Source organism: Episyrphus balteatus, chromosome 1 (assembly GCF_945859705.1).
Source record: "Episyrphus balteatus chromosome 1, idEpiBalt1.1, whole genome shotgun sequence".
NCBI classification, from domain to species: Eukaryota; Metazoa; Arthropoda; class Insecta; order Diptera; family Syrphidae; genus Episyrphus; species Episyrphus balteatus.
The window spans coordinates 92024972-92042799 of NC_079134.1; the positions used below are offsets into that span (position 1 = coordinate 92024972).

At 34.6% G+C, this 17828-nt stretch overlaps 2 protein-coding genes and 1 long non-coding RNA gene across 3 annotated transcripts in view; 2 read left to right on the top strand and 1 right to left on the bottom strand.

The window, feature by feature from the left end:
• Positions 1-17828, top strand: part of LOC129921211 (cofilin/actin-depolymerizing factor homolog) — a 362755-nt gene that overhangs the window by 257621 nt on the left and 87306 nt on the right. The window lies entirely within an intron of this gene.
• Positions 1-17828, top strand: part of LOC129921216 (uncharacterized) — a 36239-nt gene that overhangs the window by 14090 nt on the left and 4321 nt on the right. Inside the window, exon 2 of the long non-coding RNA XR_008773480.1 lies at positions 17728-17799. This is a non-coding gene — a long non-coding RNA (uncharacterized LOC129921216). The remainder of the gene's footprint in view (positions 1-17727; positions 17800-17828) is intronic.
• On the bottom strand, positions 9233-11264 carry LOC129921212 (uncharacterized). The gene is made up of 2 exons (XM_056002951.1): positions 11088-11264; positions 9233-10755 (listed from the first exon to the last, which is right to left on the bottom strand). The coding sequence occupies exon 2, from the start codon at positions 10736-10738 to the stop codon at positions 9650-9652; it is 1089 nt and encodes a 362-aa protein (XP_055858926.1). The 5' UTR covers positions 10739-10755; positions 11088-11264; the 3' UTR covers positions 9233-9649.

Consider the following 17828-nt stretch of genomic DNA (forward strand, 5'->3'; position numbering starts at 1 on the left):
AAAATTTCAGCTTCCTACGATGAGTAGTTTCTGAGATATAGGGCTTCAAAAATCGCAAAAACCGTAACTGACTCACTGACTCACTGACAGATCATCAAAATTATGGAGAACTTCCCGATATCGTAGAAACTTGAAATTTTACATGGTGATAGGACTTGTGGTGTATAAAAAGGAAAAAATCGAAAATTTGAGATTTTCAATTCAGGGGGCGTGGTAACCGCCCATTTTCGCCGAATTTTCATCAATTATTATAGAGCACTTCTGACTATCGTAGAATCTTGAAATTTGGTAGAATGGTAGAGCTGGTAGTTTATATAAAGGAAAAAAATTTAAATCTGAAAATTTCAACCAAGGGACGTGGCAACCGCCCATTTCCGCTGAATTTTTATCAAATATTATAGAGCACTTCTGATTATCGTAGAATCTTTAAATTTGGTATAATGGTAAAGCTGGTAGGTTACACAAAGAAAAAAATTTAAAATTTGAGAATTTTCGCCAGGGGGCGTCTTAATCGCCCATTTTCGCTTAATTTACATCAAATATTTTAGAGCACTTCTGATTATCGTAGAATCTTGAAACTTGGTAAAATGGTATAACTGGTAGTTTATACAAAGAAAAAAATTTTAAATTTGAGAATTTTCGACAGGGGTCGTGGTAAACGCCCATTTTCAATTAATTTTCATCATATATTTTAGAGCACTTCTGATTATCGTAGAATCTTGAAACTTGGTAAAATGGTAAAGCTGGTAGTTTATACAAAGAAAAAAATTTAAAATTTGAGAATTTTGGACAGTGGGTGTGGTAACCGCCCATTTCTGCTGAATTTTCATCAAATAATGTAGAACACTTCTAACTATCGTAGAATCTTCAAATTTGATAGAATGGTAGATCTGGTATTTAATAAAAAAGAAAAAATTTAAAATTTGAGAATTTTAGACAAGGGGCGTGGCAACCGCCCATTTTCTCTGAATTTTCATCAATTATAGTGATTTTAATTTCTACAGCAAAACCTTGCAAAAAGAAGTGAAATCACAACAAAAACATTACTGTTAAAAAAAGAGCCAAGTTCTCCTATACTGAAATTATGCTGGCACAAAAAGTACTGAAATGTAAAAGTGTACCAAGTTCTAAAGCTTGGCTTTAAATTTGTATAATTAAATTTTGGTTGTTTACTTGGCAATTTTTCAAATAGCTTTAAAAATCGGTAATTTAAAGTAAAATTGTCAAGGGAACAATCAAAATTTTATTGATACAAATTTAAAGCCAAGCTTTAGAACTTGGTACACTTTTACATTTCAGTACTTTTTGTGCCAGCATAATTTCAGTATAGGAGAACTTGGCTCTTTTTTTAACAGTAATGTTTTTGTTGTGATGAATGTTTTTTCCATTGCATTGTTTTGATTCTTAATGATAATGGATATGAAAACCTTCAAAATTTGGTTCCGCTACCATAACTTTTAAGTGTTTTTCGGTAGTAAGTTAGCTACTGTTATAATAATCACAACAAAAACATTACTGTTAAAAAAAGAGCCAAGTTCTCCTATGTTGAAATTATGCTGGTACAAAAAGTATTGAAATGTAAAAGTGTACCAAGTTCTAAAGTTTGGGTTCAAATTCGTATCAATAAAATTTTGATTGTTCTCTTGACAATTTTTCTTTTAATTAAAGATTTTTAAAGTTATTTAAAAAATTGCCAAGTAAACAATCAAAATTTTATTGATACGAATTTGAACCCAAACTTTAGAACTTGGTACACTTTTACATTTCAATACTTTTTGTACCAGCATAATTTCAACATAGGAGAACTTGGCTCTTTTTTTAACAGTAATGTTTTTGTTGTGATTTCACTACTTTTTGCAAGGTATGGCTGTAGAATTGAAAATCTCTATATTTGATGAAAATTCAGTGAAAATGGGCGGTTGCCACGCCCCCTGGCTGAAATTCTCAAATTTTAAATTTTTTCCTTTGTATAAACTACTAGCTCTACCATTCCACTAAGTTTCAAGATTCTACGATAATCAGAAGTGCTCCATAATATTTGATGAAAATTCAGTGGAAATGGGCGGATGCCACGCCCCCTGAATTGAAAATCTCAAATTTTCGATTTTTTCCTTTGTATACACCACGAGTCCTATCACCGTGTAAAATTTCAAGTTTCTACGATAACGGGAAGTTCTCCATAATTTTGATGATCTGTCAGTGAGTGAATCAGTCAGTCAGTCAGTCAGTCAGTCAGTCAGTTACGGTTTTTGAGATTTTCGAAGCCCTATATCTCAGAAACTACTCATCGTAGCAAGCTGAAATTTTGTGAGGAGTTTTGTTTTGACCAGCTTAACAAATGAAGCGAGTTTGAAATTTCTAGTATCTTTGGTGTAAAAGTAAGAGGGGGGTCGAAAATGGCCTGAGTTGTTTCCTGTAAATAAGGGTGTAGTGCCAAAGTTGCTAGAGAACTTGGCTGGGCACTACCGTGCCCCTTGATATGGGTTGACAGATGAAAAACAGGTATAACTTTTTTCAGAGACGTCAGATTGTCTTGATTTTAGATTTCGAAGTCATGTATCATATGTGTATATAATACCATTGTCTATTATTGCTAATTTTGAAAATCTTCATTTAGCGCTTTGACCTTGAAAATCGCGACTTGCGGACATGAGATTTTTCTAGACTTTTGAGGTATGTTATAGAATGCCAAAACGAAGATATTCAGCAAAAAAAATTTCTATTAGCATTCATTCCGAGGTTTATCCGTTTTTTAACCTTATTTCACTGTATTATTTGATTTATTCAAGTTTTGCACAAAACAGTCAAATTCTATTTTAAATAACAGAAAAAATACCACAAATCCCAATTCCTGGTTTTGTTGAATTAGGAATACAGAAAACAAAGACATGTTAAAAACAATTAGAATTTGTATTAAATCAATCGGATTTTTGCATTCTTTTTTGCCAAAAATACAATCGTCTTAAAACAATCATCTTCTACGGTGCAAAATGTATGCCAAAAAAAAATTGAAAGTTAGTTTAATCTTTTAATTTTAATTAGAATGCGCATAAAATTAATGAAAAATCATTTCAATCTTAGCAACTAAATACAAGTAAAAATTAGTTAATTTTTTGTTTAATATGTTTGTTTTTTGGGTACTAAGGGGGCATTTCACGTGAAACCAGCAGCGAAAAATGTCGTGGGTCGTCAAATTTGTTCATATTTGGTATATGTATTCCTCAATCGATTTAAAAAATACATCTGGAAGGATTTTGAATTTTAAGCCCTGATAGCGGAGTTATGGGCTTCTAAAGTTTTGGAAAACTGTGGGAAGAGTTTATTTGAAAAATTTATATAAATTAAACGAAGGGGTAACAAAATTATTTTAATGATGGATTATACGAAAATTAGACGTGCTTTTCAAATATGAAATCTAAACCGGAAATAGATTTATTTTTTCGATAGAAAACCGGAAGTTGGCACTTCAAATCCAAATTTAAGAAACTTCGACCATTTTGATATTTTTTTAAATAGTCTTAAAATAAAGCTTATACAATTTAAAAACTACATGCCAAATTTCAGAGTGAGATCTCAAGTCGTTTAGAAGATACATATATTTTAGTAAGGGGTCTTCGTGCATGTAAAACCGGAAGTACCCAGTAGAGTGGAGTGTTTTTGGACTTTTCTTTCAGATCACTGCGTGCAACTCATGGTTTATGCCTTGTGGTCTTTTGAACATATTCTGATACTTTTTTTTTATTTGACAATGGAAAAATATAAATCGGGAAGCCTCCTGAAGATTGCTCGTTTTTTACGAAAATCGATATTTTATGAGGCGTTAGAACCCATCTGAATTGACTTAGAGCCGTTTTCTTCACTAAAAGTTGAAGTCAACTTGAGGATTTTTATTCTCAACTTGAGATTTTGTTTTTCTTTGTTGACAGTTCCAGTTTTCGATTCTCAACTTTAGATTTTATCAACTTGAGATTTTCTCAACTCTCGGAAAAATGAAAGTTGGGCTAGCAAACCTGAGATTTTGTAGGAAAACATCATATATTTTTTTTTCTTTTAAATTGTATGATAATGTAATGATTCCTCTTTTTAAAAATGGAAAATTAAACTAATAGATATCTAGTAAAAAAATGGCTCTAATTTTTTTTTTATTTTTTTTAAAGAAAAATATTAAATTCTATTCGCTTTTTCATTCAATTCAGCAATTGTTGCACTTTATAGTTAATTTATGAACATATGTACCTACATTATAATATATTTTCGAATCACTGACAGTTGTAAATTATGAATATATTGATCATTTCACATCCCGTAATTTTTTTTTTATATCGCTTCAAAATTATTGCTACCAAATAGAATCTTTTGACAAAAAGAATCAACACCAAATAAAAAAACAAATTTATCCACCGATTTTTAATTTGTTTTAAAACAAATTCGATATTTTTAACACAGAAATTAGACAATTAAACAAAACAAACGACATTTAAAATTCATTTTAAATTTATTTGAATAAAATGTCACAAATATCCCAGGGATATTTTGTTTAACTGAAAGTTGGCCAACTTTTGTTTTTCAAACTCGAGAATTGAGAACAAAATAGTGAAGAAAACAAATGTTCAACTTTTGCTTCTACTCTCGAGTTGAAGTCAACTCTCAAAGCTGGCAAACTTTGGAGTTTGCTTCAAGTTGAGCAATAGTGAAGAAAATGGGCCTTACTCTTTTTCATTTCACTACCTATCTACTACTCATAACTTATGCTGAGTGGTCTCTAGAACCTGATCTGATCCCCTATTTTGAATCATCAATAGAAAAAACGAAATCGGGAAGGCTCCGAAAAATGCACATTTTAGCAAAAATTCAGATTTTTTAAATTGTGTAAAATCTCGGCCAAAACAAATTTCTTTTACAACTTGTCTGTATTTGTTATATTTGTTAGAACCTATTTGAACCTTAAAAGCTATGGAGCACTCAAACTGAGAACTTTTCTGTAATAATGACGTCGTTTATGGGGGATTTAAGAAAATGCTACTTTGACATCCCCTGACCCATTTCAATAGAAATTTAAATTCTAATACTACACTTAAAAACTTCGTTAATAATTTAGTTTTTATATAAAACACTAACCTTTGTAACTGAATTAAATTTATGTCGATATCTTATTTCAATCCTTAGATATTTGACAATTAGGTGTTTCCATAATTTTTGCCCATGCTAAATTCTTGCCCATGCTAAAATTTTATTTCGAAGTCAAAATGGCGTAATAATTATACCGTTTAACGATTTATTTTTATGAATTTAACAATATTAAAAACTCAAGTTTGTGGAAATCAAAAGATTGTAAAGTATTTAAGAAAACCGTCTGCAGGTAAAGTTAAAAAAATTAAGCATGGGCAAAAATTATGGAAACATTGTCCGAAGGTACCTTTTTGGTACTTTTTGAGTTTTGACTTCTTTTGTTTTAAGTTAAAGAATCTGAGTATTTCTTTAACTTCGATTATGAAAACAAAATCAAAAAATCACTTCCAATTCTTGGAACACAAAAAAACATTACTCTAATTTAATTAATATCTGGGTTAGGTAACCCGAATAAATTATTGCAAAAGTAAAGGTTGGATAGTACATATCTTGGTTTAAAGAGTAGAGAACGAGATACAAAAATTCTTTGCTGTTTAGCAAAAGCCCTGGAGTGAAATCCGCTAACTTGATAGTCGATAGTTGATAGTCAAAAACGACGAATTATTATTATTACGATTCCACCACTGTTGTTGAATACCAGCAAAAACATCAAAAGGTCTTTTAGTAAAAAAAAAGATCATTTCCATAAGATTTCATTTTGAAAAATTTGCGCAAAAAAGTTCTATGTAATGTATTTTTTTTTTTTGGAAAAAAATCAGTAAAAGGGTTCTATATTGCAATTTGAATAACATAGAACCTTATTAATAAATTTATGTGAAATCATGAAAATTGTATGTCTTTTTTACCTGTACCGTCGCCATTAATTTTTTTCTAATTTTTTTTTTAATTTTATCTGAAAGCCGTTGAAATTACAAAAATTTTGGTGTATAAAACTCATTTTTTGTATATTGTATGAAATACACCCTTATAATTCTCAGCCAGCGATATAGATAAGTGTCGAATATGTAAAATATAAGAATTGAAAGAACATAACTTACATATAAAAGAAAAAAAAAACAATACATCGTAATTTGAATTCTCAAACAAAATAAAAGAACAAAATTTTAAAAACGAAACAATGTTATTCCATTAAAAAAAAAGCAAAAACATAACTAATCCCTTTTTGTACACTGAGGAAACCTTGCGTTATGAAATTATTTCATCTTTTTTCCCCCAGGAGGGTGGTGTGAAGGGATCGCACTAGTGATCATTTAATATCTTGACCTTCGATAGTTGAAACCTCCCAACGTACGCATGGTGCCATATCAACCTAAATAAGTTCATTTGTATCCATTAAAAATACGTTGCTCATCTATTCAATGGGATAAGCATTCACATACATATATATACAGTCCAAGTGCATTGTAGCCCAGTAATTTTAGGCATTTTTTACCCCAATCTGCGGAAAAATTCCTACTGACCTTCGTTAGGGCGTTGTTATGAAGATGTGAAAAATCGACATTGATATCGCGTCCGCGTTAGAAGTTATAGAGGTCAAAAGGTCACGGAAATCAGTTTTTCGCATAAATCTCGTGACCTGTTACTCGGAGGTCAATAGGGGTCTATGGAAAATCTGTTCGTCATAAAATTTCAGATGTCCAATAACATGTATATAAAAGATACATTTTAACTGTATATCATACTAAAAAATCAAAAAATGCCTGCGGTTACCTCTTTCGCAATAATCTTCCGAACATTTAAATGCGATTTCCCAAAAATGTAAAAATGGCGTATACGGAACTTAAATACTAGGGCGACGATATGTTTGGATTTCTGAATAATAATGCTGATGTGGCAATATGCAAGGTGTGAAGTGATTGAGATTCAACTGTCGAAAGCCATGGAATTAGGGAATTTAATGAATAGTTGAATGGAAATTGAACACCTATGTTTTGTATAAAAGGGAAATGAAATTCTTAAATAAATGTTGTCTTTTCTCCAACGCCAACCAGTGTGTTTTAATTTCCAAGAGCAACTCGCTTAATTTTTAAGCATACTTCTTCATTCTCTGCTCGCTCTATGATATAGCGTTCTCGCTTATAGAGGCAAACGACGGCGTAATAGCCAACGTTTTTGAGTACGACCTTTGACGAACCTAATAGATCCTTAGAGGGGATCTTTGCAACATCTCAAATCCTATAAGGAGCTTAAGCATGGTGGTTGTAGGGGGGCAGCATGCCCCCATACCCATTTCTCTTTTGTACATCTTGAACTTGAAAATATTCTTCGTGGTCGTCATTTGCATACATTTTGTATGAAAAAATTTAAATATTTTTTTTTAAATATTAAGGGGTGTTTTCTCACCTTAATATTTCAAAGCTATTCTTTTGAGACCCTAAGCTCACTGTAAAAATAAAAATATCACGTCAGGTTTTTGAGATTACCTAAAAAATGTCACAACCACACAAAGAATTCTTTGCTACAAAATTTTTTGGGTTGTTGAAACCAGATTCAAAGTCTATTTTGCCTTATAACGTCAGGTTTTCCAGATAACCTCAAAAAAGATGTTCGAGCCTGTGAACTCTTTTTGGGTTTATCTAGAAAACTTGACGTGATCGAGTCATAGAGTAAAACGGACTCCGGATTTAGTTTCAGCGATATAAATACATTATATGTTGGTGGTGGTTAGGTTGCTGGAGAAGACAATTTTCTACAAAAATACAAAATTATTTATAATCTTTGAACAACAACAACGGGTGCTTTCATAATTGCATGATTGCTTTGTTTACATGCGGTCATTTGCGATCAGACTTAGGTATGTCAGAAAAACTATTTGCGCATGTATTTTACTTGAATTTACTTTTTCTTTACTTGAATTTACTTTTTTCTTTACTTTTTCTGATTTACGTCATTTGTCAAAATTTCTAACTTACAATTCAGCCTCTTCTCCAAAATTAACAATATGTAGTTTTAATTCCATCCTTTCAGAAAAAAAAAATGTTTTTAAACATTTTTGTCAATACCTATTTACAAATTTATGTGGGATCAAGCACATTCCACAATAAGATAAGTAGCTATTAAGTTAATATTATAAAATAAAGTCAAGTAAGATTATATTTCCAGATCGTCGTCGTCATGAACAAACACATTCCATACCGAAAATGATACCCATGAAGTCAAGAGCCGATGAGTGATTCAACTCAATATAGATGGCTCAGCCAGTCGATGCCCTAATTTAAGCTGGACATAAAAACAAACGGAAAAACAACAAGAGTCATCAGAACAAACATGCCAAGACGACTGGGTCGTATCGTAATCATCGTTGGAGGTATCGCGACTGGAGTATACGTAATGAGTTGGGCCACCAGGGCATTAGCCTGGTACCGCCTACTCAACAGTCTAGGGGTGTTGGAATGGATATAGAAAAGAAGATACAGGCAGTTCATAACGAATTCTGAAGACGTGACGACGGACGGCGGTCAGGAGAATATTTTTGCGAAGTTATTGAAAGTAAAATAGAATATTTTTGCGAAGTTATTGAAAGTAAAATAGAATATTTTTGCGAAGTTATTTAAAGTAAAATAGAATGTTAAAATTATATTAAATACAAATACGAATATTTTTACGAAGTTGTTCAAAGTAAAATAGAATGTTAAACTTATATTAAAAAAAAATAAAACTCAAAGAAAACTCATCGGTATTATATTTTCAATTACTACATTTATTATATCCAAGAAATTCGCAGCTATTTTTGTTATTTTGACTTGAACTTTGAATTTCCAATTAATTTTGACAGAATAGAGAAACAAAGAAAAGCTGTATCATCTTTTACGTCGTGTTCCTTCTTTCTTTAAGTTTAAATTCATTGCGCATGAGAATTTTTTCATTTGCACATTTGCGCTGCAAATATTTGCTTTTTACATTTATGAACACCTGACATTTGACATTTGAATTAATGAAAGCTTTGCATTCGTCAGACTTGCGCAACCATGCATTTATGAAAGCGCCCAACATCTTGAAGGTGCTACCACCAAGTGTTTATGGCTACTGTTTGAGATCGTACCACAAACAAAAATCATCAAAAAAAAAATCATTTATAAATCACACAAATAAATATACCAGGTTTAATCAATGTACAAATAATTTTATTGGTACTTATCCAATATACGGTTGAGCTGCTGGCCAAAGGTGTGGTTCATGGTGTGGTCTCGATTCAAATGAACGAGTGATAAGAAAAATCTTGTTCATGACTGCATAATCTCTTATCATCGCTGTTGTTGCAGAGATTATGCAGAAATTTGCAGCGAGAAAGTAATTTAAAGGAACTCACCACACCTTTTACCATTACAAATAAATATTATAAATCATGCAGAAAATATATTACAGTATTGTAAACAAGAATAAAACAAAAGAGTATAATGTAACAAAAGCAACAAAAAACAAAATAAGGATAATTTAAATTATGAACAAAGGCAACATTATTACAACAAATATTAAACAATTTTAAGGCTTAAACATCCCGGCCCCCCTGGAACCAGTTTCAGGATGTCGGTAAGAGCGCAAGTTTCGCTATAAGGCGGATAAATGTTCCGGCTGCTGTTTTTACGGTAACGACTCGTACTTGTTGGTCTGTCCCCGGATGAACAGAAACGACTCTGCCCAAAATCCATTTAGTGGGTGGTAAATTTGGTTCTTTGATTACCACTAAGTCCCCAGATTTGAAGTTTGGTGTACTTCGTTGCCACTTTGGTCGCTCTTGGAGCGTTGTCAGGTATTCTGTGTGCCATCTCTTCCAGAATCCCTGGACCATGTTTTGGATATGATTCCAATGGGATAGTCTGTTGATGGGGGTATCCAAATGGCTCGGCTCTATAACAGCTTTCATTGGTTGACCTACAAGAAAGTGAGCTGGGGTTAGAGGGTTTAAATTACAGTCGGACATAGAACACAAAGGACGAGAATTAAGAATAGCTTCTACTTGACACAAAAGGGTACATAATTCTTCAAAAGTTAAAATTGATTTTCCGATAACACGACGTAAGTGCAGTTTAACTGACTTAACGCCCGCCTCCCACAATCCGCCAAAGTGTGGACTTGACGGAGGGATGAAGTGCCAAGCTATACCATCCTTGGCGAGAGCGTCAGTGATAACATCATTGTGAGATTGCTCCATAACCAGTTTGTGCATCTCAGTAAGGCACCGCCTAGCGCCTTGGAAATTTGTCCCATTGTCGCTGTATACAATAGAGCATTTGCCCCGGCGAGAGACAAATCTGCGAAAAGCTGCAATGAAGGCATCTGTGGTGAGATCATTCACCAACTCCAAATGTATAGCCTTCGTAGTCATGCACACAAAAAATGCTATGTATGCTTTGGATGTTTTAGCATTGCGACAGCGGGATAACCTTATCGTCAGTGGGCCAGCATAATCTAAGCCTGTATTAGTGAATGGCCGGTTCGGTTGTATGCGATAAGATGGCAAATCTCCCATTATCTGTTGGCTAGTAATTCTTCTCTGCATAAAACATTGATGGCATTGATGGATAGTTTTTCGAATGATGTTTCGGCTGCCCATTATCCAAAATTCTTGTCGGACAAAGGCGAAAGTTTCAGATACCCCTGAGTGCATGTACCGCTGGTGAATATCTGTAATGATGAGATTAGAAACTAGGTTATTTTTAGGTAGAATGAAAGGGTGTTTTATATTAAATGAAACACAAGCTGATTTAATTCGTCCCCCCCACTCGAAGCAATCCATCATTATCGAGAAAGGCTGAATATCGCAATAATTGAGATTTTGAAGGAAGCTGATTTGTTGAAATTAGATGTTGAATATCATCTGGATAAGCGTTCCACTGAATATACTTCAAAATCGATAGTTTGGCATCTCGGATTTCTGCGTATTTCAGTCCATTTTTCACTCGATCAGGTTTTTTAGTTCTTACATTTGTCACAAATCTTAGAACATAAGCACTAACCTTTAGTAAACGAAACCACGACGAGAATTTGTTAATGAGTCCTCGAAGAGCTTATTATCAACCACCGAAACAAGTACAAGCCTCGGGAGCATCCTTTCTTCCAGCAACTCGTTATTAAATACATTTGCCAATAAATCAGATTGAGGCCAATCTGTCATAGGAAAAAGGAACAAAAAAGGAATGACGTTTCGAATTTGCGAAAAAAAACAAGATTTATTTTTTTTTCACTGAATTTTTTTCATTTTATTATACTTTCACAAACTAATTTTTTTCAATTATTTTCTAGAGGTACAGGCCAGAGGCAAGAGTAATTAATGATGAAATTCTACAAATTTTCTTTGTTGAATGTTGTTAATTTAAAAAAATTGCTGCTGTCATCAAGCAGCTTTTTCATTTTTAAAATTTTCATATAAAACACTTTGCTTTATTTTACTTTAAAATACTCTCATAATTTCATCTCTATTTCATTGACTTTTTGTTTCATACTTTTTTAAATTTTTCTAAATTATTTCCATTGTTGCCTTAAATTTCAAATTGGGTTTATCAAGACGCATTAATTTTTAAGAAAGAAATTTATTATTGATTGTTCATCGTTTTACCAATTTTTAAGTTCTTTTAATATTGACTTGAAACAATTTAATTAATCTATTTGTAACTTTAATAGAAAATAAAATCGAATAATAACCAGGACAATTACTTGGATTTCTGTATTTATTATTTGGGAATTTTTTAAACGGTGCAATAATTTTACTTTTTTTAAATTGCAAAGAATTTGATTTTTGACTATTTATCATGGCGGATCCTAAACAAAGTTGCTCTTCTCAGAATTGTTGCTCTTCTCAGAATTGCAATAAAGCGGATGATGATTTTATGGTTAGTTGCGAAAAGTGCCATCGTTGGTGGCACTATTCTTGCCATGATTTCAATCCCAATCTGTACGATACGAGTACTCCATGGTATTGTGAAGAAAGTGACTGCAAGACCGAAGAAGATGTTTCAGATAATTCTGAGACACCATAAGACCCGAACCAACCGTCCCCAGACGAATGGAATCAAATGGACATGTTTGTGGAAGCTGCTGTAGTCGCTCAAGCGACTGTTACTCAACGTGACAATGATCTTATAGTCCTACGAGCTGAACTCGAAAACGTAAAACTTAGGCTATCTGAATCTTTGTGGGTAAGCAGTTACATCCACCCCTGAAAATGTCAAGAATGTTAGTGTCTCAGATCAGTGTGGTAATGATGAACGTTGGGAAATATTAAAGAAAACTCAAGCAAACCATCAATCAATGTTGAACAACGTTTCTCAACCTCCAGAATCTACTCCTATTTTATCATCACCTGAATCAAAAAAGAGAAAGTTACCCTGATACTTCAATTCAAGGAAATGATATGGCGAGCCTTCTCACTTTTCTCAATCGTAATAACGTTCAGGAACTACCATCATTTTTTGGCGAGAATAGACGTAAATTGCCATATTTTGAAGAAGTATTCAAATCTACAACTGTCGAGGGAAAATTCAGTGACAAGGAGAATGTTGCTCGACTCCGTAAGACTTTGAAAGGGGAAGCGTACCATACCAAATGGTGTGCAATCGGTTGAAATATTCATCGGATGCTGACGCAATTATGAATTCTCTTCGTGTCATTTTCGGTCGATATGATGTCCTCGTTCACGATTTGACAACAGATTTGTTGAATCTTCCAAAACTGTCATCGAAGAGCGATCCGAAGATTCGATTGTGGGCGGTGAAGGTGAATGGTTATGTTGCTGATGTCAGATCCATGAACAGAGAAGAAGATGTTAATAATGGATACGTGATGACCAATCTAGCCTCTAAGCTTGGTGCAGGTTTATACAAAGAGTGGCAGAGGAAGAGACCTGGTATTCACAATGCCAATTTTGTTCAGTTTGCCGAGTTTCTCAATGAGAAAGTTGTTGATTTGCCACCTTATTTGATAAGGCCACTCAGTTCTGGTCATGCTGAATCCAAAAGGAATCAAGCTTCAGCGAAATCATCTCGTCAGGTTTTAACTCACCAAGCACAAACTTCGGACTCTGCTTCTCAACCCGAACTGTGTAAGAAGTGCAATAAAAACAACATCCTCTTCACCAGTGTGCTAGTTTTAAAGCATTATTGGAGGAGCAAAGACTCTCGTTTGTTTTTTGCTTTACTTGTTTGGATTCTTTGAAACACGACTGGAAAGTTTGTGCTAAGAAGAAAACTTGCGGTACAAGGGGGTGTTCTGGTCGTCATCACCCCTTTGTGCATCAATCAAGAGATTTGGATTCGGTGTTGAGCACAGCTGCTGCACAATTTGTTCCTCCACCGCATATTCAATCTTCACATGTCCGATCGAACACATCAGTTATGTTCAAAATAGTTCCAACCCTTCAAGCAAACGAGTCCGACCTCGGTCCGAATCCGCTCCGCCTGAGTCCGACCTCGACTACGAAACGGGTCTCACGGCGGCTCAAATTAGTATGGAAATTATAATCACCGCGGAGCCGATTTTATATGTATTGGTTTTTTCACCACGATTTCTCCTTCGACTTTGTGTTCATACACAAAAAGTTGCAAGTGTGTGAGTGCAACCCCGTTTTTCTCGTTTTGAGGTCGGAGTGTCTTTTCTGAACTCAGTTTTCTTGCTTGAAGGGAATTAGACTTCATGGTCGAGATAACATTTTTGTTGACACATTCGCATTTCTTGATGATGGTTCATCTTTCACAATGCTCGAGAAGGATTTTTTTGATGAACTGGGACTTCAAGGTGAACCTGAAGAACTGACTCTGCAATGGACTAAAGGTGTACGTTCAGAGAATTCTTCGCGGACCATTCTGGAAGTGTCTGGTGTCAACAAGAAAAAAAGTCATTGTTTGAAAAACGTATATACAGTCAAGGATTTAGACTTTCCTAGTCAATCAATCAATGTATCTTATTTGATGGGTAGGTATGTATCCTCATCTCCGTGGACTTCCATTGAAAGATCTTGTAAATACGAAGCCTAAAATTTTGATTGTACTGGATCAAGCTAATTTCCTTTGGCTTAAAGGACAGCGTCATGGAAAGGATAAAGAACCTTGTGCTGTTAAAACACTTCTTGGTTGGATTGCTTATGGCAATGCAAATTCAACTTCTACTGAAGCTAATGTTTTTTGTACTCATCAAGTATCCAGGCCTACAATGAAATTCTTGTTCCATGACGCAATTAAACAGGATGAAAGTTTACATGATCTAGTCAAGCGACATTTTACTACAGAAGAATTTGGTGTGGTGTAACAAAAACCCCCATGGCAGACATTTTGAGTGGGACCAAATCCCCGGCGGACGCTCCCGAAAATGCTGTTTTTCTGAAAATTTATTTATTTTACTTTTTCACATAACTCGCGTATTATTGGACCTAGCAGAAAAAATTGTATAGAAATCTTATTAATTTCCTACAGAATATGTTAAATAAGTTTTTTCGATTAAACCTTCGGTTTAAGAGTTATTGTGGTTTTTTTGAAGCAAGTCAAAGGGTGATTTTCTTATTTTCGTCATATCGTCATATAAAAAATGGTACTTTTGATGCGCTTTTTCTCGACAACGCCCCAAATAAATGCAGGCAGACTAAGGTATTCGTCATCACAATGACCCAGACTACCTCTGACATTCATATGAATCGGTTACCTCATACGCAAGAAATCTGCTCTCGGCTCTTAGACTATCCTGACAACTACCTGATGGCTTAAAAGAGACTCGTGGGACTAGAGAAAACCTTGAAAAAGAAACCACACCTTCTGGAATGGAAAAATAATTACATGCGCGGCCTTGTAGAAAAAGGATATGCCAGAATTGCTTCAGAAGATGAATTGGCAAAAAATTGGCCTCGAATTTGGTATGCTCCAACTTTCATCGTCGAGAATACAAATAAGATTCCAATTAAACCATGATGTATTGCTGATGTAGCTGCGAAGGTTAATGGTGTTTCACTCAACACTTTTCTCTTGAAGGGACCAGACAATCTCGTGCCGTTGCATGCTGGTCTTTTTAAATTTCGAGAGAGAGCAATTGCTGTGAATGCTGATGTTAAAAAAATGTTCCATGAGATTAAAATCGTTGAAGAAGACCAGTAGATGGTGACACTTTAAGAAAACCTACGTTGTACATAATGTTTGGACCCAGGTGTTCACCAACATGTGCTTAGTTCGTTAAAAATCACCATGCCAATTTGTTTAAAGAAGAATGCCCAAAAACTGGGGATGGACTTACTAAGAGGACTTACGTCGATTACTACTTCAACAGCCATGACTCAGTCGAAGAAGCAATTTCAGTCACCAAAGATGCTGTTCGTATCTGCAAGTCCATGCATTTTGATCTGGTTTCAGTTCAATCCAAAAGCCGTTTAATTTTTGATGAAATGCCCGAGACTAATATCAATGCCAAATGAATGAATGAACGAACTACTGATGACTTCAAGGTAAGCCTTATTACTTTTGTTGATACTTCCGAAAAAGCTTTTGCTGCAGTAGCTTATCTTCGCTTTGATTATAATGGCAAGGTAGAGATTTCACAAGTTATGGCTATAGCTAAGATCGCTCCAGTGAAAAAACTCTCGGTTCCCCGATTGGAACTACAGGCTGCAGTTCTTGGAGTGCGTCTGACATCCACAATAAAGGCCTCTCATACAATTAATATTCATGAAGAGATCTATCTATCAGATTCAAATACCGTTTTGTCATGGATTGACTCCACTCACTATAAGTTCCCATCTTTCGTTGCTTCCCGAATTGGAGAGATTCTTGATTCAACTTCCCCTCGTCAGTAGTTTCACGTTGGCACAACTGACAATGTTGCTGACGATGGGACTAAATGGTTTGAAGACTCTATGGGAAATCAACATACAAGATGGTTCGAAGGTCCAGATTTTTTAAGGCTTCCTTTTTCGGAATGGCCTGTAACTCAACTAAGACCGAATTCAAATTTAATGCAACCTGAATTAAGTACAATTTTACTCCACACAAGACCAGAATTGGCTTCGTTTGACGTTTTTAATGATCTTAGTGCAAGGTTCAAAGCAAAATGGGCTTCTTCTGTGTGAAAAGTTTATAACACCAATTTAATATTATCGCGCTGAAAATTGGCTTTTTCGAAAAATTCAATCTGAAGCTTTTGCTCATGATTTCATAGAATGGAAAAGTTGATTCGAATAGTTCTATTCTAAGATTATCGCCATTTTTAGACAAAGATGGAACAATTCGAATGAGTTCTCGAGCGCAAAAGGCAAACTTATTATATGCTACACGAAATCCAGCTATACTTCCGAATAATCATCCGTTGGTAGATTTGCTTATACAACATCATTACGAAAAAAATCTTCACATTGGTACTTCAACTATAATCTCTGACATTCGCGAACGTTCTTGGATAATTTTCCTCCGGAGAGCTGTAGACAGAGTAAAATCTAAATGTTTTGAGTGCAAACGTCGTAAAGCCAAGCATGTAGTACCGCTGATGGGTCAGTTGCCCGAACCTCGCTTGGCATTCGATTCAAGACCTTTTACACATGTCGGTGTCGACTGTTTTGGAACTCTGTTGGTGAAATTTGGACGTGGAACAGTAAAAAGGTACGGCATGATATTTACTTGTCTTACTTTCAGAGCTGTACAAATTGAGTTACTCCACGATCTAAGCTTAGATCAATGCACGATGGCTGTGAGCCGATTTATTATAAGCCGAGTAGTGATACAATTTTTGTAGCGACAATGGGCTCAATTTTGTTGGTACCGAAAATTAATTGAATAAGGATACTAAAGACATGGAAATCCAATTAAGTGAATATGCGGCAAAGTACGAAGGAATCTTATAGCGATTCATTGCTGCATATTCTCCATGGATGGGAGGAGCATGGGAACGGCTGATCCAATCAAGCAAGAAATGTGTCAATGCCATCTTAAAAGATATGATTCCTCGTGAAGATGTTTTACGAAACGCCCTATTAGAAGATCAGAGTCAGATAAATCATCGTCCCTTAACACATCTTCCAGTTGACCCAGAAGATCCAACCCCGCTTACCCCAAATACGATGCTTTTTGGACAAGAAGATAGAAACATAACACCTCCAGGAATTTTTACTGAGAACGATGCTTATAGCAGACTCTAGGTACAGCAGGCGGTCTCAACATTTGATGGCTCAACATTTGATGTCTCAACTTGTTGCTCGTTGGTATAAAGAATATTTGCCTGACATTACGAGGCGAAGCAAGTGGTACAAAAATACGAAACAAGTAGAAGTCGGTGATATCGTTATCCTCGTTGAGCCCAACGATGTTAGGTCAGTTTGGCAATTGGGCCGTGTATTGAAAGTTTACCCTGGTCCAGATAGTATTGTGAGAATTGCTGACGTTAAATTGGCTAATGGTACAGTCAAAATAAAAGATCAGATGGAAGGCTTGCTGTTCTGGATCTTATTTGCTCAACGTAGTTTTCAGACGGCCCCCGGACCGTCATCAAGCCGCTTTTTCACTTTTAAAATTTTCAACTTTGCTTTATTTTCCTTTAAAATACTTTCATAATTTCATCTCTATTTCATTGACTTTTTGTTTCATACTTTTTTACATTTTTCTAAATTTTTTTCATTGTTGCCTTAAATTTCAGATTGAATTTATCAAGACGCATTCATTTTTAAAAAGAAAATTTACTATTGATTGTTCATCGTTTTACCAATTTGTAAGTTCTTTTAATATTGACTTGAAACA